We start from the raw sequence: 26,977 nt of genomic DNA on the forward strand, positions 1-26,977 counted from the left end.
ATTTCTTAAAAAAATTATGAAGCAACACAGCATGAATAATTAATAATGCTCGCCATATAAGATACCCTCTGGATTCTTAGAAAGTGCTGTGAAAGCACCTACTAAAAATTTGGGGAAATGACATGCTTAGAAAAGCACAACTACAAAAACTTTGGGGAAATGACATGCTTAGAAAATCAAGCATGAAGTAGCTTGTAGAGTGAGCAGTGAACGGATATCCTCATTCTCATGGCTCTATTTTTAGAACTTGCATCTCTATTGCAAATACAACAAGAAGGAGACAACGAACGCCGTTGGCCTTGATACACAGCAACGCTAATTGTGTGGTGATTTCTATGGAGCATGGTTGGGAGAAGCAGCTGGTAAGATCACCCAGCGAGGTCAGCAGGATGCAGTAGCAGATAAATAGGAGATCCATGAGAGCTATCGCCCTAAATTTATCAAACTCAAGATCGCATTGAGTTGAGCCCTCCATCAATCCGAACACATACAGGAGGTAGTGACAACCCCGGGGTATAAAGGGATAGATATGCAACGAAAGTCCCATTTGCAGGTGCCAAAAACCTTGCAACAAGGTACCCATATTCAAAGCCAACTCTACAAGGAAGAACTCGAGCTGCCAAGCCAGCAGTCCGGAAACGAGTGAGCAAATTCCTGCTACAACGACAAGCAACACATTGCATTCACTCTCCAATCTGAGGGTAATTTGTTGAGAGAAAGAGAAAGAGGAGAGACATGGACACAAGAGTTGTGCTGAGAGGAAGAGAAAGAGGAGAGAGGCCAACACAAAAGTTTCTCCCAAGAAAGTGATTCTATTCATAGATCATAATCCAAAAACACAACGAGCATTCGGGCATCCTAAAGTATCCTAAAATGTCGCTTGCGCAGTGTAAGAAAGCCATAGCAACATAATAGAAAGGCCCATAATGATCTTGCAAATCAAGAACCAATAATCTAGAAACACAACGAGCATCCGGACATCTGAAAGTACCGAACAATTGAGCATCCTAGAAGTACCGAACAACTGGGTAGCCAGAAGTACCAAACAACCAAAAATACAAGCCCGTAATGATCCTGCAAATCAAGAACCAATAATCTAGAAACACAACAAGCATCCAAACATCTGAAAGTACCGAACAATTGAGCATCCCAGAAGTACCGAACAACTGGAAATATGAACAATTGGGCATCCCAAAAGTACCGAACAACTGGGTAGCCAGAAGTATCGAACAATAAAAAATACAACGAGAATAAGCCATGCACGTATGACAAGAGGCAAGCTTGTGTGGATTAGACACAGCTTACATAATCATAGCGTGAATGAAATAACAACCTCTTTGCATCCGAATGTACCGAACAACCGGGAAGACGAGCATCCGAGATTACAAAGAACATCTGGAAGTAACCAAGAAAATGAGCATCTGGGAAGGGTGATCACGTCCAAACAAGTACTCAATAGTAATGCATATGTGCCACGTCCAAACGAGTACTTAATAAATAATCCATATGTGCCATGTCCAAATGAGTACTCAAGAAGTAATCCATATGTGTTCATATGAAAGACGTTGAACCTTGCCACATGCAAATGAGTACGCAATATGACCATGTCAAAATGAGAACTCAATAAGAAATCCATATGTGTCCATCGTGAAAGCCATATAAATATGTCACATCCAAACGAGGACTTAGTAATAATCCATGTACCACGTTCAGACGAGTAAAGCCTATTCACAGGATACTTAACTCTGGTAGACCTGCGCAAAATAAGCTCACTACCAGGTGCTCTCAAAATATCCCTTATCTTCCTTACTCTAGGTGTAATAACATAAGGAATACCCAACTCATCATCAAGGCTCTGTTCTAAGCCACAAGATTCACCATCCACATAAGAGTGACCTGCACTCACATCAACCATGGGCTGATCTACTTTCTCTTTTCCTTTTCATGATACTTGCATACCATTATTTGCATTGCTTTGAGGAGATCCTCCTGATCTCAATCTACCTGCTGTCCATGGCAAAGTATGTGAACCACTGCTAGAGGACACTACAGGTACACTAATATTTTGTGATTGCTGCTGTGAATTCTATGCAGCATCACCATTTTATGCATCTACATCATTAATCACATTTACTGGTTTATACCAGCTGCTCATCTCATCAAAAATAACATCTCTGCTCAGTGTGAACTTACGAGGAGAAGGGTTATAGCATCTATACCCTTTCTGTTGTAGAGAATAACCAATAAAGATGCACTTCTCAGCTTTTGGATCCAACTTGGATCTCAAATCATTTGGCACATGAACATAGGCAATGCAACCAAAAACTTTCAAATGAGAAATATTTGGTTTCCTACCAGTATACCTCTTCTCTGGCATCATGCCATGTATTGCTATAGTGGGAGTCTTGTTCATTATGTAGACTACTGTAGCAACTGCTTCAGCCCAATAACTGCATGAATATTGCTGCTTTATGCCATGCTCCTGCAGGAACCTTACAAACTCATTTGAGAGGTACTCTCCCCCTCCATCTGACCTTAGGCATTTTATTTGGAGGACTGTTTCTTTTTCAACCATAGCTTTAAAAGCTTTGAAATGCTCAAACACTTCACTTTTCTTTTTCATAAAATACACCCAAACTGCTATAGTCATCAATAAAAGTGACAAAATAATGACAATCTCCAATAGATGCAGCTTTAGTAGTCCACACATCAGAATGGATTAATTCCAATGGCCTCTTACTCTCTTGAACATGTCTAGGAAATGGTTTCCTTGCTTGTTTTTCAAATTGATAGGCTTCACATATCTTATGCATTTCTGTAACCTTGAACTTAGGCAATCCTACAATAATATTTTGGGCCTACATTAATTTAAGTCGCTGTACATCAACATGACCAATGCGTTTATGCCAAATATCAATATCTACAACTACACCGGTCCCATGTGCAAACATTGCTGCACTCAATTCAGACATGTCCGTATCCAACGTAAACATCCTGCCCTTCTTCTTCCCTTCTACTATCAAGCGACCCTTATTTTTCATATCCTCAACAAAGCATCCACGAGGATTAAATCTGACCTCCAAGCCCTGCTCAACCATTTGACCAACAGAAACCAGGTTCTGGGTGATATTCGGGACATGAAATACATCAGACAGGTATTTTTGTCATGTGGTTTGACACACCTGAGTCAACATACCACACATCATTGCTTTCTTCTACACTTGTCACAGAATTGGTCATGTGCTACACCATAAACAAATGCTCATTTTTGTCATCACCCTGTCTACTAGAGGATGCATAATTGCCTTGCTGCAATTTTCCATTCATGACGTCATTCTGCTTTTTGTAGCAGTCTTTAGCCCTATGACCCATTTTATCATAGTAGTAGCATTTTGGCCTCTCTGCCATCCACCATGACCTCTTTATCTCCCCCTACCTCTAAGATTACCACGTCCTCCTCCATAGGACTGGCTTTCTTGAATTTGCTGCATATTCTGATTTCTGCCACGGCCTCCAAATCGGCCTGCTCTACCTCTGCCTCTATCTCTTCTAGCATTTGAGTAGAAGACAATTTCTTTTGAAGTTCCTCCTGAAGAAAATGCACCACCATTTCTCTGCTCTTCAGAAATTAGAAGAGCAATCAACTCCTCAAAATCAAGAAATTTTTCACGGACGGCAATGGATGTCCAAAATTGTGCATAATCCTTTCCTAGACCATTCAAGGTCAGAGAAACTAAATCATCATGATGCTCATATTTTCTCTCTGCACATTATGCAACTCCTACTTGAGCTGCATTTTCCTGGCTTGCATATTTGTGCTATACATTGAGTATACATTTTTGTCAAAGTATCCCACGCCTCCTTCGGCGTGCTTGCACCCTAAATATGCACAATCATAGAATCTGAAATACTGATAGACAGCCAGTACATAACTTTTCTGGCTCTCTCATGCCATCCTTTAAATGCCTGCAACTCTTGTTGATTGGGAACATTAGGAATAACTGGTTCTTGTTCAGCTCTAATAATGAACTCCCAATAGCCTTTTCCCTTAAAGAAATTCGTCATTCTAAACTTCCATGCGTGGAAGTTGTTCTTGTCAAGCTTTTCAGTAACAATCTGTGAAAGAGCATCAAACGCCATTATAGAACACTGCAAAATATTATGTCACTGCAAAAAACACAACTTTTGCCTCACAAGGGCAAATCTGCAAAACTGACGAAAGTAGTATTTGACCACACAGTCACTTCCTAGTGACAATTTTGCATCAACAGGTAATAAGAATGATTCTATCTTTCCCAATATCTCTGCACACGGGCATACGATGCAATTTCTACGATAACTTTTCACCAACCTGCAGAACTGTGGTTGCATAGCAAAAACAGGGCACTTTCCTAAGTGCTTGCGGAAAAGTTCCGCCACCAAAATGGGCCTCGAAATGGCCTCGAATCAAAAAAATAATGTCACCATTTCGAGGCCATTTCGAGGCAATTTCAACACCCTTCGCGGTGCGACAAGAGGGCGAAGCACACTCCCGCAACATATACTGCCCTCTCGCTACACCGCGAAGGACGTCCCAATATGAGACAATGCACTCTTGCACTTTCCGGCTGTGCTACCTACAGAGATTTGCTCCCAAACCCGAAAAAGGACAGCAACACTGATCCTCTTACCAAGACACCACGAACTTGGTTTGCTTTCTTGAGCTCCTTACCACGAATCGAGCTCTGATACCATGTGAAGAGAGTGGGAGAGAAGTAAGGAGTCTCACTTGCAGCTTTCTCACATACACAAAGGGGAAATACACACAAAGGTGGAGGCTGAAAACAAATTTCCTCTTCTTAGCTGTGAAAGCCAAAAAAAATCTCTCTTTCTCTAAGTACAAAAGGATAGGTGAACCCTATATGTGGGTCTCAAACCAAACTGAGCTAACTAAGGTGGCATACTAACTGAGCCACTAACTAGAGTACATAAAGATAACTGTCATCCAGCTATTATTCATGGGCGATGTACCAACCGCATCTATAGCTAACAAGTCGGTGACATAAATACAGATTGGTCACCTTGGCATATCACGAGTGGAGCTCGATATCTTAACATACTCTATGAATGTTGAGTAGTAAAGCACTTACACAAAGACTCAACAAGCGATGAACTGAATAAGAAAACTAGTGAGTAAAGGATGCACTAAATAAAAACTAGCTTAATATATGTGAAGCATCATTGGCTTTTACTTTTGCAAAAGCAACATGAAACCACAAGTGATGAAGCACTCAACTCTTGTGTTCACTGATGACCTAATAGAAATCACTACAAAAGCATGTAGATTGGGCTATCTTACTCTTAACGACAAGATTGAGACTAGGGCAAGCTATATATAGCTCTAACATAATCTGCGAATTGAATTGCAGAAGCTTCCACTCCAAGGCAAAGGCGCAGGAAGCGAGCAAGAAGGGAGCCTCACGGGGGAGAGGAAGAAGGGAGGTAGAGTCACTGAGGAGAGAGGAAAGGAGGAAGATCCAAGACAAGAGGAGGAGGGCGGAGTGAAGGAGGCAGGAGAAGCGGAAAGTGAAGTGAGAACCAAGGACGAGGGGGTCAAAGGCGATGGAGAGGGTGACGTGAAAGGCAATGAAGAAGGGGAGGACAAAGAGGAGGAGGTAGAGCTCAAGGTGTGGGAGGTAGGGCAGGGCAGGGGATACCATGGGTGAGGAGAGAAGGAGGCAGGGGCATGACAAAACTCACCATTAATTCGAGATTGAGCATCCTTCTTGCATTCTTTCTTACATTCGGACATATTCATCATACTTGAAAAAATGTATTGAATTTTATCATGAATATTGGATTGAAAAACACTATGAAGTCTTTGAAAGGAAGTTCGAAATGAATCACGAAAATATGATTTACCTCTTTGAAACTAGCCACTACTTGTGTCCATGGAGTTCCTTCATATTCATTTGGGGAAGAAATTGTTTGTATATCAGATGTGCTTGCTGCTAGTTGCCTGTATAAGAAGGCACAATACACAACAAGACAGCAAAACCAACGATGAAGGTCACGCATGCTCACGGTCCATGCAAACGGTCTTTTATAGATGAATGTGGTTTTAGAAAGCCCTTACTATGCGTGTGAGCGAGCTTTTTTTTCTAAAACGGGTTTTCCACATTCCTGGAAATCTCTGGAGGAAGAAGACAATACGTGGATCTAACCACCGTACCAAACTGAGCTGCGATCAATCCACGATATGAGGAAAGGCTGACCTATATTTAATTAACGATCATTATCTATGAGCAACTTCTTGCAGCAGCGGCCTTCCGCTCCTCCATGCAATGCTCGAGCCACAATTCTGTCTCCGCAGCCGCCTAGCGTCACTATGCAAGCAACCAAACGGTTCCCCATAGCGGCTCACCTCCAGTGCTCGAGCCAACCTCAACGTCCTAGGTCCTCTTGATTGATCCAAGAAAAATCTAAACAACCTGCACGAAACGAACTAAAGAAAAGCTTTCAAACTCTTATGCAGGTGAGTGCTCCTGCAAACGATATCAGAGAGACGGCGGTTAAATGGCTACGATAGGTCCAAAATGATCAGTCTGTTTACGTGGATGCCTCAAAGACTAACTAGAAATCGGCTACGAACCCAGTGCCAATAACGACTATCATCACTCCACACAATCAACAATGCTATTGCCGACTTCATAGAGCATCCTTCCCCAGTTTCGGGATTCAGCCAGTCTGCTTGAAAGACGCTTAAAATTAAAACATCAATAAGGTCCAGTGAGATGAGAAAAACAGCTAGCAGTGACATATGCTGCGTAGCCGAAATTGTACAGACTTTTAAAAAGGATACCTGGAAAAAGGAATCACATGAAAAAGATCACCTCGGCACCGTTTTTCAGAAGCATGCCAAAGCGTAGACGAAAGAACAACTCTTTCTTGGATGCAAAAGGACATTCAATCGTCGAGGAGTAACCCTTGGGGAGCTGTTGCTCCAAAATCTCCTCGAGCCGCATCGATGGGATTCAAGAAGGAAACGATCTGCAGCAGGAATATAGAGAGACAAGTGATCTAGTGGACAAAGGAAAACATAAAAACCTTTCCTTTGTTGTCCAACTATTGACAGGATGAAGTAGTTTAAGGAAGGTGCAAATGTTGATGGGGTAGTTTGCACAGTTGCGCAGTACTGGCTCATCGGTCGCAATGGGTCGTTGGGACACGTTTTAGACTATGGTGCTACAGACTGTTGGATTGAAGGCTCATACCTTGTTAGCTGTTCGAAGATTTATCAGAGAGATACTTGGTTCCAACATCGCCACTGGCCAAACTCTATAATCTATCTACCAAAATGAAAGCCTCATTTCGTCGTCGGCTTCGTCCTCCCCTCTATCTGTTCATTCGAGTGACCATGTCTGGGAGCATGCGCTATTTTCCTATGGCTGGTCACGATGATTGGCTTGCAGGATAGCAAGCGGACTTCAATCCATGCTTTGGACCTTCTTGCGACGACAACAAATCGCTACACTAGTTTTCTTACCTCGGTGGAGATTTGCGCGGGCAACGTAGGTACGAAAACATCCTTCTGAGTAACAAACATGCTTCTTGCAGTCGAGCTTCCATCGACTTCTTTGCCTCACAAATTAATGTGGGTGCTTTGAGTCTACAGATGCAAAAGCCGAGAACTAGACAAAATAGAGGAAACTTCCATTACCTGAGAGAAAATCATCACCTCCTTTCGAATGGCAAGTCGGTTGCATGTCGTGGAAACACCAGCTACGACGTTTCTTGACGTTCATGGAGGAAGGAGTCCACTTCAATTTGTACGTGGACAAACGGAAGCTTGAAAACACAGCTTCGAATGAGAAATCGAACTTGATAAGAGACCTTCCTCGGGAGGCAGTGGACAACTAAATCGTTTCATTGATCCAGACAAAGATGGTAGTGAAGCTGTGGGTGCAGCAACACCTAGCACTGTAACTGGAGGAAACGACCGAAAGTGCGGTACCTTCGCACATGCAAATTGCGAACTCGTTTGACAGAAATCTCCAAGCCACGCTACGGCAAAGAGAGCAAGAGAAAACAACAGGCGGGAGGAGGAGGATGAAGCGACGAGCTGCAAAATGGAAGGAGCGAAAAGTGCAAGAAAAGGGAGAAATCGAGAGCTGGGGAGGGAGGCAATCCATGTAAACTTGACGACTAGGGAGGATGAGTAACCCGTCTACGATGCGCTTCAAAATTAAGGGTGAAATTATTACTATATATATATATAGATCTATATTTATGACCTCTCTCTATCTCGAATCCAAAATTGCTCTCTCTCTCTCTCTTTGTGTCCTCTCGCCTTTCAATATATATATATATATGGTCTCTCTCTTTCTCTCTCTCTCTATCTCCCCCTCTCCCTCCCTCTCTCTCTCTCCCTCTCTCTCTCTCTCCCTCCCTCTTACTCTTTTCTCTCTCTCTTTGTGTCCTCTCGCCTGTCAATATATATATATATATATCGGTCTCTCTCTCTCTCTTTCTCTCTCTCTCTCTCTCCCCCTCTCCCTCCCTCTCTCTCTCTCTCCCTCTCTCTCTCTCCCTCCCTCTTACTCTTTTCTCTCTCTCTCTCTCTCTCTCTCTCCCACCCTCTTACTCTTTTCCTCTCTCTCTCTCTCTTTCTCTCTCTCTCTTTCTCTCTCTCCCTAACTCTCTGTCTCTCTCTCTCTCTCTCTCTCTTACTCTTTTCCTCTCTCTCTCTCTCTCTTTGTTTTCTCTCTCTCTCTCTCTCTCTTTATATATATATATATATATAAATCGTCTCTCTCTCTCTCTATATATATATATATTGTCTCATTCTCTCTCTCTCTCATCTCTTTCTCTCTCTAAAACTTTCTCTCTTATCTCACTCTCTCTTCCTCGTCTCCCCCCCTTCTCTCTCTCTCTTGTCTCTCTCTCTCTAACTCTTTCTCTTATCTCCCTCTCTCTCTCTCTCTCTCTCCCCCTCCTCTCTCTCTCCCATCTCCCCCCCCCCCCCTCTCTCTCTCTCTCTCTCTCTCTCTCTCTCTCTCTCGCTCTCTCTCCCCCCCTCTCATTCTCGTTGGCTCACCCTCCCGCTCTCTCTCTCTCTCTTATCTCCGACTCTCTCTCTCTCTTATCTCACTCACTCACTCACTCTCTCTCTTATATCTCTCTCTCTCTCTCTTTGTCTCTCGCTGGCTCCCGCCCCTTACTCTCTGTCTCTCTCTTATCTCCGACTCTCTCTCTATCTCTCTCTCACTTTGTCTCTCTTACTCTCACTCTCTTTTAACTCACTCACTCACTCTCTCTGTTCTCTCTCTCTCTCTCTATCTCTCTCTGTCTCTCTATCTATCTATATACACACACACACACACACACACACAATTATATCTATATTTTATATAATATACTATTATACAATATATTTAATATATAATTCTCTCTCTCTCTTAAATATAAATAAATAAATAAATAAATAAATAAAGACTTATTTATAAATATATAAAAACGTTCCCCTCTCTCCGTCTTCATCTCTCTCTAGTGCTCTCTTTCTCTCTCTCTCTCTAGTGCTCTCTCTCTCTCTTTCTCTCTCTCTCCAGCTTCATATCTCTCTAGTGCACTCTCTATCTCTCTCTCTTTCTCTCTCTCTCCGGCTTTATCTCTCTAGTGCGCTCTCCCTCTCTCTGTGCAGCTTCTGGCACCCATGCCGCCTTTTGCTGTCGTGCCACATGGTGCCCTCTTGCGCAATCCAGCGCATGTAATGCTCGTAGTTGTGTAGTAACCCACGTGTAAGTTCGCAACACTTTTGTTTAAATTTTCATGTAATGCGTAGTCCAGCTTCCAAGACTCTGAGCAGTCCTCCTTCTGCCCACTTGCAGTCTCGTAGTCTGCCCTAGTCTGGTTGAAAGCCGTGTGGCAGTTGCCCTTCATTCCCTGTGCTGGCCACTAGCCAGTGCCCATGTTTAGCACATGGTCAGAGTCTGCGACATGGTTAGAATCTGCACGTCTGTAAGCTGGTGTTGTGCATCAGAGTCTGCATGTCTGCTGCGAGCTCGTGCGTACCCCTGTTTCATCGCCACGTGGTGCCTCGGACCTACGTGAAGCTCCAGAAACCCCTCTCCCTCCCGAACCTCCGTCTAACTCCATCGAAACTCTCGCAAAGCTCCCTTTTGCTCTACCCGAACCTCCCAAACTGCGCCGCGTCAAAACCTCTCTAAAGAAGGCGAGGGAGATGAAGCCCACATCCATGCAAACTCGACGACACGAAGCCATGCAAGGATGTTAATTGGAGGGAATACACTGACAAATCCATTGGAAACACCTGCTGTCACAGCATTACTTAGGCTTCCACATTAAAAGTGGTAGGCCAAAAAGACCTCATTTATAGAAAAAAATGGGCATTTCCCCAAAATAGCTCAGCGATGCGGAGAGTGGGGTCAAGAAAATCAGAATTTCTTTTCTATCATAAGAAAAGTGCCGAGGGAGACGTGCAGGCGATTGTCAACGTTCGAGATCTTGTCACATTGACTTCTCGGAGGAAGGATGGAGATTGACAAGCGCGACCGATTCGTCCAATGGTGAAAGTGACCAATTTGTAAATTCTGCCAATGTAGGGCATGCTTCCATGTGCCCTGGCGCGTGACGATGAGAGATCAAGCACCATTGCGTAGGCCGATCAACCCTTGCCTCCATGGGCTGGATTGGCCACCCGGTGCGCGCACCTAAGGCACGTGGAAACAGCCCGTTAGCCATCGACCAATTTGTAGATTCTCCGAGTTTAGCCGGCACGTTGGAGGACGACCTTGACAACGAGTTTGCTATGGTTGTTGCTCGCAGCGTAGCGTGGTTTTCAACAGACCGGAAGCCCTTGAGCAGATTCACTTGTCAAAGAGCGTTGTGAGATGTGGCATCCTTGGCACAGCATGGCTTTGAACTCCTCCAAATCTACCAGCCCGTTTCCGTCCATGTCCACTTTATCTAACAGAGTTTGACACTTCGCAAGATCCGTTCCCTCTGCGAAGCCCAGGCCGCAAAGAACCTCCGCGAGTTCCTGTGCGCAGATGTAGCCGTCTTTGTTCTTGTCATACACGTTGAACGCATCGAGAAGGTCATCTGAGTCCAGATCTGCTGGATCGGGTCGCCGCACTCCCTCTTCTACCAGGGAGTACTCGTCTCTGTAAATCGAGTCGTACAATTGGATAAATTCATGAAAATCAACAGACATATCGTGATTCTGGTCAATTGTCTCCATGAGAGACATCAAGTAGCTCCGCGACACTTCTTTTCCCACTTTGCTTGACAAGCACACCATTTCATCCAAGGTTGCTTTCCCGTCCTTGTTGTAAAGCATTCAATGTGTGTGCTCTTGAGACAGAGAACAGAAAACTTCGTAGATGAACGAACTGTTTATTATTATGCCTCAATCGGGCTTTTGAGTAGTTACAAAATTTGGGTTACGTCTGTTGACGTTTCATAAACCATGTCTGTTCGTTTAGTCGTTGTATTTTGCATTGTTTTGTTCATTATAAGTTTATGTGTAAACTTATTAATTCACACACTCCCCCTCCTTTAGAAACTAAGAATATTATCGAGATGTGATAAAAGGATATAAGAGAGACACTATCTATATCATTCCTATAGCTTTGCAGCACCGATCATGTTTCGGTTTAGGTACTGCTTTCATGAAAGTGTGGAACCGATAATACCATTGCCGGGGAGACTGCTTCAGTCTATAGAGTGAACGCTGAAGCTTGCACACATGATGAGGATAAGCAGTGGAAGCATAGTAAGGAGGTTGGGCCATGTATATCTCCTCGTCCAAGCTTCCATGTAAGAACGCTGTCTTAACATCGAGCTGGTGGATGTGTAATTGTAGATGAGCTGATAGTGCAATGAGCAGTCGTAAAGAGGGCGTGCCAAGGACGGGGGAATACGTCTCATGGAAGTCCTCACCTGGAACTTGTGTGAAGCCACGGGCCACCAACCGTGCTTTGTATCGTGATATCGAGCCATCGGAGTTGTATTTCCTCCGCAGTAGCCACTTGCAGGACACGAGCCTCCTTCCAGCCGGCTTAGGAACGAGAGTCCATGTGCCGTTGTGTTGCAGCGAGGAGAACTCGGCATCCATGGCTGCTCGCCACAGATCAGCTTCAGCGCTGGAAAGTGCATCCTTTACACGGATGTTGTCGAGGGGAAGGTCATCTTCAAGGGCGGCTTCAGAAGTGTCGGAGTTGTAATCAAGGGCAGCAGCATTTGCTGTGGCGAGGATGTCAGATAAGGATCGGGTGCGGCCAGAGAGCTCATCAGCACTGGATGGAGAGGAAGATGTTAAGGGAGATGGCGGGGTTTGCGGACGCGTGTCAGTCGAGGAAAGTGTTGCAGCTTGTGGTGAAAAGCCAGTGGTTGCATGGGGGGGTGAGCTTGGTGGGAGGTCCACGTGTCTGGATGGGATTCCATGGACCGCTTCATGGCTGACAGCTGGAGGTGCCAACGGAGCTGTTCGATTATCCCATGCAGGTGACGTGGAACTATTGGAGGGGCCGCCATGTGTCCACCTTGAAGACGGTTGCCATGCAGTAAGTGTGCGCCGTGTGCGTTGAGCTATCCGAGCTGATGGGGACCTCTGTCGCTGTGTCATGGGTGGGGATTGAGCAGCTATCGGAGTAGCAGCGGGTGATACATGTCGCCGAGCTGTGTTGCGAATGGGCACCGGTGTTTGCAGGGCATGTACGTCTGGAGATGTCTGAGGTAGAGCTGGTTGTGCGAGATTCGCCATACCTTGCTGGATAACAAAATGAATTACATCATATGTGTCTTCCTCGGTGTAGGGTGGATCATCAGCGGGTTCAACCGGTGGTTCGTTCTGTGTTTTAGCCAGTGTTGTAGACGTAGAAGCTCCGTCTGACTAAGTAAAACTTGGAAGTAGCGCAAGTTCATTAATGAACACGCTGCGGCTGAATGTAAAGCGCCTCGTCTGGGGTTTATACAATCGGTAAGCTTTGATCCCGAACCTGTCTCCATAGCCAACAAAGATATGTTTGGTCGCACGATCATCCAGCTTGCTCCGCAGTTCGGAGGGAACATAAGCATAGGCAGGAGCACCAAAAATCCGCATATGATGAATGACCGTTCCCAGTCCATGCTTCGAACGGTGTGATTTGAGGAAGCGTTGTAGTATATAGGCGATTTTGTGAATAACAAGCAGTAGAGACGGCCTCTTCCCAGTAGGAATTAGGGAGGGAAGCCATCTTGATCATGGCTCTTGCCGACTCCATGAGGGTTCGATTCTTCCTTTCGGCGACTCCATTTTGCTGAGGGTGATATGGAACACTCAGTTGGTGCTGTACTCCATGGTATTGACAGAAATGGGTAAAGTCATTTGATGTGTATTCACCGCCATTGTCTGTGCGGATGGTTTTAATTCGTGTATTCAGCTGATTTTCCACCAAAGACTTGTATGCCATGAAGTGACTTAGTGCTTCTGATTTGTGAACCAGGAAACTCACGATCGTGAACTTGGTGAAATCATCCACGAAGGTAAGGAAATACCTCGATCCAGTGAGAGACCTCGTGGGCATGGGGCCACACAAATCCGAATGTACCAGTTGAAGTGGAGCTGAAGACCGTGATTGGGAACGAGGAAAGGGTTTCTGTTGAAACTTCCCAAAGATGCACCCTTCACAAATGTCAATAGGGGCAATCTGGAAGTTTAGGCCATCCACAACCATGTTATGTCGTTGCAGATTTCTGATCACATCAATGTGTGGGTGTCCCAATCGATAGTGCCATCGAAGAGTTTCGATCTGTGATGTTTGACCCACAACTGTGTGTGCTTGAGCAGGACCAGTGTCAACACCAAGGGGGTAAAGTCTTCCTCGTTGGCGACAGGTGAGGCTTGTAGTTTGGCCGGTGGTTAATGTGACATGAAAGATGCAGTATTGGTGATGGAACTCAATCACCGAGCCGTTCTTTGTGGCCTCACTCACAGAGAGAAGGTTTCGGGTAAGTGCTGGTACATAGTATACTCGATCAATTTGAGTATGTTGCCCATCTGGTAAGTGAATTTGGAGGTTGCCAAAACCTTGAGCATACTGGGTACTGTCATCACCAAGGCGCACCTCAAGTGGTTGTGCAAGAGGTTTGTAATTAGACAACCATTGTCGTATAAATGTCATGTGATGAGTGGCTCCAGTATCAAAATACCAATCATCAGTTGTGCCATTCTGAGTATCAATTGTTGCTGCAAATAATTGAAGAGAGTTGTGTTCCTGAGATGCCTCATAATTTGGCTGTTGGGTGTCTTCTAGCAATGCAACCCGTGCTTGTGCTCGTGGTGGTTGGAACCGTGTTTGTGGCCAAGATTCACGTTTTTTAGTTCGGCAGTCACGTTCTAGATGCCCAATCCTGTGACAATAATTGCACTGAATGTTTCGAGAGGAGGAACCTTGATTTAAGCCTCTGTTTCCTTGATTAAATGATGGCCGATATGAAGGAAATGGTCGCTCTCGAAAGTTGTTTGTATTTCCACCGGTTCGCGGGTTGGACCGTCTGAAGTTTTTGTGAATCCTTGTATTCATGGCCATGGGTGTGACAGAAGGGGTTGATTTGGTCGTCTGGTCATTCATGACCTGCTCTTGCTTAATTTTGCTTGCCAATTGAGGAACCATTTAATTTATGACTGTGGTTTGTGTAGTAATGAATGAACGCCATGTCGAAGGTAGTGCAGCAAGAAGTAGCATGACCTGGAGCGTGTCTGGGATCACTAGGCCGGCAATGATCGCATTATCCAAAAGAGTTTGCCACTCATCGACAAATGTATCCACGGATTGATCAGATTTCATTTCAAGGTTGATGAGGCGCTTTAGAATCGTCACTTGTGATGGCAGGTCAGTATGTTTGTATTGAGATTTCAAATGATCCCACATTGCTTTGGACGTGGGAAGAGAGCGTACCAATTGCACCTGTTTGTCGCTTATGTGTAGGTTGATTTCGGTGCGGGCACTCAGGTTTTTGAGATTCCATACATCTTGAGCAGTGGCTTGGGCAGCAACTTGAGCGGCCGTAAGTGGAGCAGCGCCTGGAGGAGGGACAATAGAGGTTGGGCTAACCTCTATACCAGAAACGACGCTCCAAAGGTCAAGTCGGGTGAGACACATCTCCATTTTGACGCGCCGTGCAAGGTAGTTGGAACTGACCAACTTGTCCAACTTGTAGGTGCGAGCAACAGCAGCAGCAGCCATGGCGTGAGGGGATGGAAACTGTGTAAGGCTTGGATTTGTAAGAGTGTATAATTGTTGTAACGGAAGTTCACTCTGTCCGGATCAGAGAAACCTCTGTCACAAGCGAAAGTGGAGGGGGATTAAGGTTGCTTCGTAGAAACTGATACCATGTAAAGCATTCAATGTGTGTGCTCTTGAGACAGAGAACAGAAAACTTCGTAGATGAACGAACTGTTTATTATTATGCCTCAATCGGGCTTTTGAGTAGTTACAAAATTTGGGTTACGTCTGTTGACGTTTCATAAACCATGTCTGTTCGTTTAGTCGTCGTATTTTGCATTGTTTTGTTCATTATAAGTTTATGTGTAAACTTATTAATTCACACTTGTTTTCGTCGACCAGTCGAAACAAGGGAAGCAAGTGGTGCCCGGAATCGGCCGCATGCCTCTTTTGCGATGGCGTCATGTTATGGGCACTCGGAGGCGAGAGAATGGAGTCGTAATGCCACAAGCTTTGAAAGCAGTCCTCGAACTCAGAGTGGGCGAATCCAGAAGGGGAAGAAGGGGGAGCGAGGCGGGGGGTAAATATAAGGGAGGCGTAGTCCACGAAGGAGGTTTGAGGCAAAAACGAAGAAAACGAATATCAGAGGAATTTAGGAATCAACAGATGAGAGGAAGGAAACGCAGAGGCGTTATGTGGATTGAAACAGGCAGCGGGAAGGGGTTAAAGAGGATGCTGAGGGGCGTGGACGAGATCGTTGAGCAGTTGAGGCAAATAAGAATATGAAGAGGAGTTGAGGCAGACTCCAGAGGCATTGTGGATTGAAGCAGGTAGCGGGAAGACGTTAGATAGGGTGCAGTGGCCCGTGTTGGGCGGTTTGGATAATTTCCCAGCATTTCCCACGGAAAGTTCCTTGTGTCCAATTTCAATGCGCTTCCAGAATCACACATGCCACAATTACGTAATCACAACGAGTTCTGACCTGGGCTTCGACATCACATTGCACAATTACGTAATCACAACGAGTTCTGACCCGCGCCTCGACATCAAGATGCGCTCGTATCATGGAATTGGAAAGACGACCATTGCTTTGTGGACGGTGAACTCTACTTGCTTCCCCATTCGCTGCTTTCGCTCCCCCCATGACATTGTCGCAACAATAAGTTAGCACAGTTTCTGAACTAGATCCGAGCAGGTAGCTGTATTGAGCTAGAATATATATGAATGAATTTAGTGCTATTTAGTAAAAATTGTTAAATAATATTTTTCATCTTGACTTGATTGTTAAAGTGAATTTAGAACTTAGATTTATGTAAACTTGCAATTTGAGAAGAATTAATTATGATATGAAGAAGAGCACTGTAATAGTAGAATTTTTGGAAATACACTATAATATTATTATAAGAGTAACAATACATGAAACTTTATATAGTATACCTAAAAGTGGTTATTATTGGAATTGTTATAAATGGAGTTATATATCATTAAAAACATGATGCTTTTGAGTAATATATGTTATGAATTAAGAGTCCTTGAAGAGTATGATGTAACTATAGTTTGAAATAGGAAGACCTTTACATGTATTGAAAATGGGCTTCTACTTAAATATACTAGATTATGTCTCTATTTTTGAGAAAGTAAAAATTTTTTGTAGATGCTGGATTTCCACTGAGGTTATTGTATCCATATTTCGAGTCGGTTGTGTTTAGTTCTCTTATGTATTTCTCTTTGAGTGTATCAGCTTTGCTTTTAAAGTTTGTGGTGGCTAGGATTTCTGTTTTGAAGTTCGAGTCAGACGGTTTGTACCTGTTAACATCATGTTTCAATTTTAATGGAGGATTGGTTTAGTGTTGTGCTATCCGTTTTTCAAGATTTCTAGTTTGTCCAATATATATTTTTTCTGTAGCAATACATAGAATAGAATATATGTAATATGGGCCTTTTGTGCCTTTTTCTTTGTCTTCTTCGCGATTTCCTACTCGGGGGGGTCACTCATCATATGTAACCCTATCATGTGAGTTCAACAGAAGGATATTTTTTATTTCTAAAATTTACAGAAATAAATATACACAAGGGACTATTTAAAATAGTTATGGGAAAAATTTACAGATTTGTATAGAAAAGGGGTACATTTTATTAACAAAATCTTTTACAGATAAGGGATTTTAAATATAGGCCTTGAACGCACGTGATATAGAGGGTTTATACATAGTGACCCCCCTGAGATTTCCTATTTGAAATAGCAAAATGAAGTACGATGAGTTTTTCTTGTGTGTTAGAAGATGAAGTTTGTATGTATTTTAAGATATGGAGTCAAGAATGTACCTGTAGGGGGCTGAAATATATTGTTCTTTGTTGGAGTTGGAAAAAACTCAAAATGTTCGCCATATGCTTCTTTTGCAAAATTTAAATCAATAATGGAAGTTATACCTTCTATGGTAAATGGCAACTCTTTTGCTTTTTTTTTATCATCTGTTTGGAACATGTTGTTGAACTCTACTAGTATGACATTTCCAGTCTTACGATCTATTTTGAGGAGTTCGGCTAAGCTTACATTGTAGCCGAAAATTATTGATGAATAACCATGAGGAGAAACTTGGTTGTAAGCGTCTTTTCTTGTTTTCTATGCTAATGTAGGAAGCACGTTCTCTCCTTTCAATAAGAGACCTTTTCATATTTGTAAAGTAAATTATATGTTGAAGTAGAAGCACCTACTTTATTTTCCCGTTGTGGATGAGAGCATTAAAAATTACTTGAAATTCACCAATTCGAATAATCTGCAAACAAAATATCAAGGTTGTTAACACTTTATTATTTTCACTCAAAATTTATAACGTCTCTAGTTTATGTTGATACCAATTTGAATATAGCATATAGGAATTGCGGGCTGACACATGTACTGCAAACCAGGGCAGCCATAAGGGTTAGATGAGCTAGGCATAAGGGATGGAATGCCTTTGCAAATAGTCACAAATAGGCAAGTAGTGTGGGCATGACAATTGGGTGGGTGAACTTGCTATCCAGCCTGCATTGTGGGGTGCTAGCAATGGGCATTACTTGCAGGCATTGGAAAAAGTTCATTTTGTAGAATGTAATCTCCTTGAGTGCCATGATTGTAGCATGTTCTTACTGAAATTGGAAAGAGTTCATTTTGTAGGCAACACCTTGGTTGTTGTGTATGCCAAATTATGGTTCCTTGTGAAACCAAGCAATGTATTTCATAGGCTTATGCTCATGATTTACCCTCATGGACTGCAATAATTTGATAATATGTTGAACATGGGCTTTGTGAGGAAATACTAAACTGTTTTACAAAAATGCAACTAGATAGTGTGTCTTGAAATTTTGTTTATGGCTTGAAGGCTTGTGGCAGCATCAGACCCATAGATAAGAGCCAAACATACATGCTGAGATTGCAAGATGGTGGATAGCGGTCAGCAAGCCAGCCCATAGTCTTAGCCCTCACCCCTTCCCTCTAATCGATCCCACACTCACAGAGAAGGCAGTAAAGGACAGCCACAAGGACTGAGGATCAAGAGACCTACTCTAGCCATTAGAAGTACCTCATGGTACTAGAGAAGGTTGAGGCTACAGTAGCAGCAGGCTTGCAGCAAAAGCATAAGTAGCAGCAGCAGGAGGCATCAACAATTGTGTAGATCCACTTGAAGAGCACTACCCTATCGTTTTTATAGATTTGTGCCATTGCTGCTATCCACTATCTTGCTTTCCTAAAATGTTTGTGACTGCATTCTCATACACCACCTCTATTCTTGGCCTTCTTGGGCTTGCACTCTTAGTAAGCCTCTCGAGAGATCCTCTGGCCTTTGTCAACCTGTGTGTTCAAGCTCTAGAGAGTGTTGTGAAGTATTCTTGGCCTCCCTGCTGCTCTCGATGCCTGAGCCAAGATGGATGCTGATCACTGGCATCCCTGCTGTGTACAAGATAATACCTTGGCTCCATCAGTGGGCCCTGTTATGGGGCAAATGCCCACCTAATCTGGCCAGCCACAATCTGTGTAGATACTCGACAAACGAGCCCTATGGCGATGGCCTGCCACATGACAGGAACCTATTGGCCCAATGAAACTCGTTACTCCTTGCAAACTGCTCATGTCCATTATCTGTAGTCTACCAACGTGTCCTCCTTCTGCAAAGTACCAAGCATCCTTGGTTTGTTTCAACCCGATCATTCTCCAACATCTGCAAACTCGAGCCTCTGAACATATAAAGTGAGAACCTTGGAATTGCTCCACGTACCTCTTCCAAACTGATCCCTTTCTAGTAAATCTAGAACTCCTCACAACTGTCTTTAGAACCAATTTGTTGTTGAGCTCCATTCAAGTCCCAATCCCAAGCCTTCCAAGGTAACATGTGATCCCTCTTGTTCACTGTTCAGAATCATGTTGTTGGTCCATTGCAGCCCGAGAATATTTTGAACAGTTTGCACTATCTCGGTTGCGTGCAACTCCCAAATGGCTATCTGGGCAACCCATCCATCGTGCAGGCCTATATGCAGTGTCTTTAGACTGCTTTGACTCCTTTTGTAGAAAGCTTGTGGTAGCATCCGATCCATAGTAAAAGTCCAAGAAACACACCTTGAGAATGATAGACTGAAATTAGAAAGAGGTCGTTTTGTTGGCAGCAACTTGGCTGGTGTGTATGCCAAGTTTGGATTCCTTGTGGGATCAAGCGATGTATTTTGACAGGCTTGTGCTCATGAGGTAGTCTTATGAACTACAATCATTGGAGCATATGTTGAACATGGGCTTTGTGAGGAAGCGCTAAACTGTTTTGAACGTATGCAATTGGGGAGTGTGTCGATGAGTGATCCTAGAGTTCTCTCCCTTGTTTGGGCTTTGCAGGCTATGCCTGGCCATGTGGCAAGCTGCCACTAGCCCAAGCTCTCTTGCCGTGAGCCTGACTTGCTTCAGGTCCATTTTAATGGCCCAATCCTTGCCCCTTTCCATTGCATACCAACCCAAGCCACATCTGCCCTTGTACTAGCACTTGTGTAGCCTTAGATCTAATGCTCTGTTTTTGTGCAGCCATTGGTGCTGATCCATACCATAGGTATGTCCGATCCTAGCTGTGGTCCAGCAACTCCATGATGTTGTCTCCTCCAGACTTGCCACATCAACAGACTGAATCCATATGGTTCTTTTTAGTCTCCTCTCCTAGGTTGTAACAGTTCTGAGCCATCTATAGGAATTGGCACGTGTTGGTTTACTGATTAAACATCATCACGAGAAGATGCCTATGGTATGGATGCCTATATCGAAATAGAGCAAAAAATTCAAGGTTGCACAAGTGTAGGTAAAAATCATTGAGCCAGAAAATATTACGTTTGACTCGTTGGCCGGTATGGAATCTCTAGAACAAGGTTAATAACTAAGAGATTCACTCAACTATGACTAGCAACAAATAGGAGTCACATGGATGTGTCCAGGCAACCTCAAAGTTTTTTGTACTACAAAATTGATCCATTGAATTTTCAAAAATGCAAAATACTATGTACAAAATACAAAATCATACATTTCTAAAAACAAAGTACCATGTGCAAAATGCAAAGTGCTATGTTCTATATCCCAAACTCAAATTGCTACATACTATATGCAAAATGCTATGTGCAAAATGCAAAATCATATGAACCCAAGGAAGGGCACGTTCATTGGTCTTATAATTTTTAGAGAGGAAATGTGCCGACTCTCCCCCCACACGAATGTGTGGTTAAGTTTATTTGTTTATGTGTTGGATACAAAGTGCTATTTGCTAAACACAAAAATGCTAGTTGATCAATGCTAAGTGCTAATTCTAAATGCAAAATGATATGTATGAAATTTAGAGTGCTATTTCTCAAATTCAAATTGCTACCAAATATATACAAAGTGATAAATGAAAACTGCTATATCCCAAATTCAAATAGCTACAAATGTTTGGCTTAAGTTCCCTGTCCTTTGAGTTACAATCACTATCACTTTCTTGGTTGAAGAGATCCGGTGAAGCCTTCCAAGGTAACATGTGATCCCTCTTGTTCGCTGTTCAGAATCATGCTGTTGGTCCATTGCAGCCCGAGAATATTTTGAACAGTTTGCGCTATCTCAGTTGCGTGCAGCTCCCAAATGGCTATCTGGGCAACCCATCCATCGTGCGAGCCCATATGTAGTGTCTTTAGACTGCTTTGACTCCTTTTGTAGTCCGTATGGCTGCGTAGGGCAACCTTCTTTAGCCACAATCTGAGTCAAAACAGCCGCAAACTATTTTGGGCGGGAAACAAGAGAAGATACCAAATGGTGGTGCTAATGGTATAAATGGATGTGGGTGGAGGGTGTACCTCCCATGGCTGTCACATGTATTTGCATCTTGAAAGCTTGTGGTAGCATCCGATCCATAGTAAAACTCCAAGAAACACACCTTGAGAATGATAGACTGAAATTGGAAAGAGGTCATTTTGTTGGCAGCAACTTGGCTGGTGTGTATGCCAAGTTTGGATTCCTTGTGGGATCGAGCGATATATTTTGACAGGCTTGTGCTCACGAGGTAGTCTTATGAACTGCAATCATTGGAGCATATGCTGAACATGGGCTTTGTGAGGAAGCACTAAACTATTTTGAACGTATGCAACTTGGGAGTGTCTCGATGAGTGGAGTTCTCTCTCTTGTTTGGGCTTTGCAGACCGTGCCTAGCCATGTGGCAAGCTGCCACTAGCCCAAGCTCTCTTGCCGTGAGCCTGACTTGCTTCAGGTCCATTTTAATGGCCCAATCCTTGCCCCTTTCCATTGCATACCAACCCAAGACACATCTGCCCTTGTACTAGCACTTGTGCAGCCTTAGATCTAATGCTCTGTTTTTGTGCAGTTGTTGATGCTGATCCATACCATAGGTATGTCCGATCCTAGCTGTGGTCTAGCAACTCCATGCTGTTGTCTCCTCTAGACTTGCCACGTCAATAGACTGAATCCATATGGTTCTTTTTAGTCTCCTATCCTAGGTTATAATAGTTCTGGGCCATCTATAGGAGTTGGCATGTGTTGGTTTACTGATTAAACATCATCACGAATAGGCGCCTATGGTATGGATGCCTATATCGAAATAGAGCAAAAAATTCAAGGTTGCACAAGTGTAGGCAAAAATAATTGAGCTAGAAAATATTACGTTTGACTCGTATGCCAGTATGGAAACTCTAGAACAAGGTTAAGAGATTCATTCAACTATGACTAGCAATAAATAGGAGTCACATGGATGTGTCCAGGCAACCTCAAAGTTTTTTGTACTACAAAATGGATCCATTGAATTTTCAAAAATGCAAAATACTATGTACAAAATACAAAATCATACATTTCTAAAAACAAAGTACCATGTGCAAAATGCAAAGTGCTATGTTCTATATCCCAAACTCAAATTGCTACATACTATATGCAAAATGCTATGTGCAAAATGCAAAATCATATGAACCCAAGGAAGGGCACGTTCATTGGTCTTATAATTTTTAGAGAGGAAATGTGCCGACTCTCCCCCCACACGAATGTGTGGTTAAGTTTATTTGTTTATGTGTTGGATACAAAGTGCTATTTGCTAAACACAAAAATGCTAGTTGATCAATGCTAAGTGCTAATTCTAAATGCAAAATGATATGTATGAAATTTAGAGTGCTATTTCTCAAATTCAAATTGCTACCAAATATATACAAAGTGATGAATGAAAACTACTATATCCCAAATTCAAATAGCTACAAATGTTTGGCTTAAGTTCCCCATCCTTTGAGTTAGAATCACTATCACTTTCTTGGCTGAAGAGATCCAGTGATAGAACGTTTAGGAGCCACTCTTGTCCTCACACCTTTTGGCTAGCTCACCTTCCTCCGCTAGCACTAGTCCTCCATCGATTTCAGTCTGCACAGTGGGGGAGCTCCAATCTGTGCATTGAGTATCCTTGATCTCTTCAAGCTGATGTAGCTTCGAGTAGTCAAGTAGCTCTTCTGCGCCAAGTTGCTCCTAAAGGTACTTGCGCTTGAAAACCTTGTAGAGGCAGCTTGATGATTCAGAGTTTTCAATTGGCATTAGCTTGACGTTCTTCTAGCTCATCCTTGTTGCTTCGATGGCCATGCTATTGATGCTTGCAATTTGAGCTGCTACGCATGGGTGATTGCCAACAACCTCAAAGTATTTTGTACTATAGAATTGATCCATTAAATTTTCAAAAATGCAAAATACTATCTACAAAATACAAAATCATACATTTCTAAAAACAAAGTACCATGTGCAAAATGCAAAGTGCTATGTTCTCTATCCCAAACTCAAATTGCTACATACTATATGCAAAATGCTATGTGCAAAATGCAAAATCATATGAACCCAAGGAAGGGCACGTTCCTTGGTCTTATAATTTTTGGAGAGGAAATGTGCTGACCCTCCCCCCACACGAATGTGTGGTTAAGTTTATTTGTTTATGTGTTGGATACAAAGTGCTATTTGCTAAACACAAAAATGCTAGTTGATCAATGCTAAGTGCTAATTCTAAATGCAAAATGATGTGTACGAAATTTAGAGTGCTATTTCTCAAATTCAAATTGCAACCAAATATATACAAAGTGATAAATTTACTCCTTAGATGCAGGATAGAGCTATCTTCTTCTAACTCCATGTTCTACACAATCTGCATACGTTTAGCCATTCTCTGGCTATTTTAGTGTGTATTTCTCAGCCTCTATCTCTTGCTCCTACGTTCCCACAAACTTTCAGGCTATAAGCAAATGTGATAGCATCTAGAGAGAGACTCTCCAGTTGCATCTGTTCTAGATGCCCAAGTGCTTCCTCACCAAGCCCATGCTCGACATATCCGGCCTGCAACAATCATTGCATTCCACACCATGATTGCAATGTCCACTAGGATGCCCTACATGTCTTTCCAAATGTAGGAAAAACACAACCTTTGTCTGTGTTCTCAGTGCTAGTGTAGCAACCTTAGAGAAAGATCAAGAGATCCATGCTCTTATTGTTGGCAACACATGGGAGTCAGATGTGGTGGTGGGGATAGTCATCGTCAATATGTATGGTAAGTGAACTAGCCTGGATGATTGCAGGCTGGAGGTGTGAAGCCAGACATAAACTACTGAAAGATACAGAGGACTTGATCATGATGATGCCATTTAAAGATGCTAGGTCATTTCAGGAGTAGATCCAGGCATATTGTCATGTGTACTTAAACAATAGATAGATATACAAGCATGTAAATAGGCAATGCTAACCTGAATCCTTTCGACTCCGTACTCCTATAGAGCATCAGTAGCTCTCAAGATGACGTAGATGGAGCACCTAGGCAAGGTGACCCTTGCTCAGCAAGCTTCACCACCTATAAATATCCAAAAGTGGTCCTTATACCATGTTCAAAAATAGAATTACCATGTAGCAGAAGCTTTCTCACACTCACAGATCACCTTTCTTTGGCATCTCTTAGTCTAGCACAAGCCTTCAATAGATCCAAAACATATGCTTGCATGATGTATACAATCCTCCTATATTTTCTAGTATAGATTGAGGGCATGCTTTGATTTCCCACATTCAATATAGCCCATGATGAGGGAGGTCCAAGAATGCTCATATGGCTCAACCAACCTATCAAAAACTATAGAGCATTGCACATGCTTCCACATTCCATCAACATTGGGATAAGGTAGTTCCCGAGAGATCTGTAAGCTTCTAGCCTAACTTTGAACAAATAAGCAAGACATTTGGCATACATATTAACCAAGGTGTTGCCAGTAAAAGGATCTCTTTCCAATCCCATTGTGGCAATTTGAGCATGTATTTGTTGACCTTTTTTTGTGGCTCCTACATTGGCACAAGCTTTCAAGCTTTAAAAAATGAGACACAATGTCCTTTTCAAAGACGTGAAGACAATAAATCAAGGCTGCCTATTCCTACTTCTGTCCACTTCATGTAAAACTGCAAAGAGGCACTTGCCTCCACTCCATGTAAACTGCAAAGTCACCTATGGTTCGATTCAACATCATCATCTCTTGGCCCCACAATGACTCCCCCCCTGGCCCCCTCTTCTCTACCTCTTTAATGCTTTTGCTTCTCAGTCTTTCTACTAGCTGTACCTTCAGCTATAAGAATCCTTCTACTGGAGCACAACAATCCATGGCCAAAGTAAAATAGTTTGAACAATATCTTTTCCTTGGAAGCCAGATGTAATACGTTTAGTCAGATTCAATAGAAAAGGTTCCTTATGTTAGCCCAACTAAACTAGCCATTCCAGTCTGGTTGAGCTGCTTGGTAAACTTACATCAGTTTACCGAGTAGAGGAACAGAAAAGCCTCTTACAATTCATCAAGCTCTTTAAGTTTCATCCTCTATCTATAAAGAGAGCAGAGTATCTAGAAACAAGTAACACTCTAGGCCACCTGTGCTCTCACCCTATGTTCGTGTATTCTAGCTAAACCAATGCAATACCCTATGTTTGTGTATTCTAGCTAAACCAATGCAATATATTCTAGGATTCTCTTGAAGTATTTCCTTCCAAAGTAATGTAGCCTTGGGGATGGTTTAATACTTACATGCTCCTGCAAGACTAACACATTAAGGGTGAGTTACTAACAAATTCTTCCATTGCATTTTTGTTCTTCAAGGCTGTAATACACGCCCTGCCATTTTCAGGGTCAAAAAAAGCAGGAAATTTCTTTGCTAATTGAGGCAAGCTCGCTAGAGAAGGGGAGAGTTCTTTTAAAATCCTTCCCATAGTGACCTGAGATTAGACGAGTGGCAAATTAGTCTACTGGGAGACGTGGATAAGAATAATGCAGCATTGACTAGCAACAAACAAAATTCGATGAGCTTGCATCTTGAGCTTCATCAATGTAATGAAATTCTGCTCCAACTTTCTCCCCTTCTTGAAGGGCAACCTGCATGATGAGATTGAGAACACGGTACAACTCCATGGTAAATCCTTTCACCAGGTACTACTTACCTTGAATTCCTTTTCGAGGCTTAGACCACTTCCCAATACATCGGACAATACCTCTCCAAACAAGCGCCCAAGTTCACCTGGCAGGTTCGTGAGGTAAGAGGGTTCGATGGTTTCTGACATCCCTGATCGTAAGTGTACAGCTCTAGCCGCACACAACTCAAGCTGCAACATTTACACTCGAGTTTCTGATCACGAATGCCTTGTAGCTGATAATGGCTTTGGACATATAATCCCAAAAGAATTCGCCAACCCAAACGAGAGATTGAAGCCTAAAGAGAGCTCCATACTTATAGCTACCGCATTGGGCTTGACAACCGTGATCACTTGCAGGGGAAACACAGAAAATGAGGGATCTATGCACAAAGACATCGCCAATCGTAATACCCAAGTAGAATGGCCCTTGAAAGCCCCACTTTCTATCATCAGGTCGGCGGGCTGAAGCCTTGTTGAAGCCATCAAGCGATAAACTAGAGTCCATTGTGCTATGGCATCGATAGCTCAATGGAAGGGTGTTCTTGACACAATTCCTTCCGATGACAAATGAATCAGGGTGCGAAGTTGGAAACTCTGAAGTATGCAGAAGCATAGATATAGTAAAGAATCAAACCTGTAGAATCGAATGCCACCTACAAAGACGACAAGCGCTATTGCCAGCAAAACGATAAACCCAACCCCAGCCCATGTTCTGTTGAATGGTCACGAATGTGGTGAGGGCTATCACATTCGCACACGACTGTGCAAAAATCCACCAGTTGAAGAAGGAAGCCTTTTGAGTCCTGTCTGTGAGATCAGAGTCGTCGAACTGGT

General features: G+C 43.0%; 2 protein-coding genes across 2 annotated transcripts; both read right to left on the bottom strand.

Annotated features, from left to right (window-relative positions):
* Positions 1 to 226: 226 nt before the first annotated feature.
* On the bottom strand, positions 227 to 5,699 carry LOC147879606 (uncharacterized). The gene is made up of 3 exons (XM_087371407.1): positions 5,435 to 5,699; positions 3,904 to 3,932; positions 227 to 616 (listed from the first exon to the last, which is right to left on the bottom strand). The coding sequence occupies exons 1-3, from the start codon at positions 5,697 to 5,699 to the stop codon at positions 227 to 229; spliced, it is 684 nt and encodes a 227-aa protein (XP_087227533.1).
* Positions 5,700 to 10,831: 5,132 nt separating this feature from the next.
* LOC147879607 (calmodulin-like protein 3) lies at positions 10,832 to 15,623 on the bottom strand. The gene is made up of 2 exons (XM_087372169.1): positions 15,592 to 15,623; positions 10,832 to 11,313 (listed from the first exon to the last, which is right to left on the bottom strand). Exon 2 carries the CDS (start codon positions 11,297 to 11,299, stop codon positions 10,838 to 10,840), a length of 462 nt encoding a protein of 153 aa, XP_087228295.1. The 5' UTR covers positions 11,300 to 11,313; positions 15,592 to 15,623; the 3' UTR covers positions 10,832 to 10,837.
* Between the last annotated feature and the right edge of the window lie 11,354 nt (positions 15,624 to 26,977).

The sequence above is a fragment of the Dipteris shenzhenensis genome, chromosome 33, assembly GCF_047967505.1.
Source record: "Dipteris shenzhenensis isolate YYH24624 ecotype China chromosome 33, Dip_SZ_1.0, whole genome shotgun sequence".
Taxonomy (NCBI): domain Eukaryota; kingdom Viridiplantae; phylum Streptophyta; class Polypodiopsida; order Gleicheniales; family Dipteridaceae; genus Dipteris; species Dipteris shenzhenensis.

Bases quoted from the DNA above. Each gene is read 5' to 3' on its own strand.
- LOC147879606 (XM_087371407.1), bottom strand. From the start codon at position 5,699: ATGGTATCCCCTGCCCTGCCCTACCTCCCACACCTTGAGCTCTACCTC. The intron at 3,933-5,434 runs GCGCCTTTGCCT...GAGCCAGAAAAG, and splicing joins TCCCTTCTTGCTCGCTTCCT to TTATGTACTGGCTGTCTATC. The intron at 617-3,903 runs GATTCTATGATT...CTGGCTTGGCAG, and splicing joins GGCTGTCTATCAGTATTTCA to CTCGAGTTCTTCCTTGTAGA.
- LOC147879607 (XM_087372169.1), bottom strand. From the start codon at position 11,299: ATGGTGTGCTTGTCAAGCAAAGTGGGAAAAGAAGTGTCGCGGAGCTAC.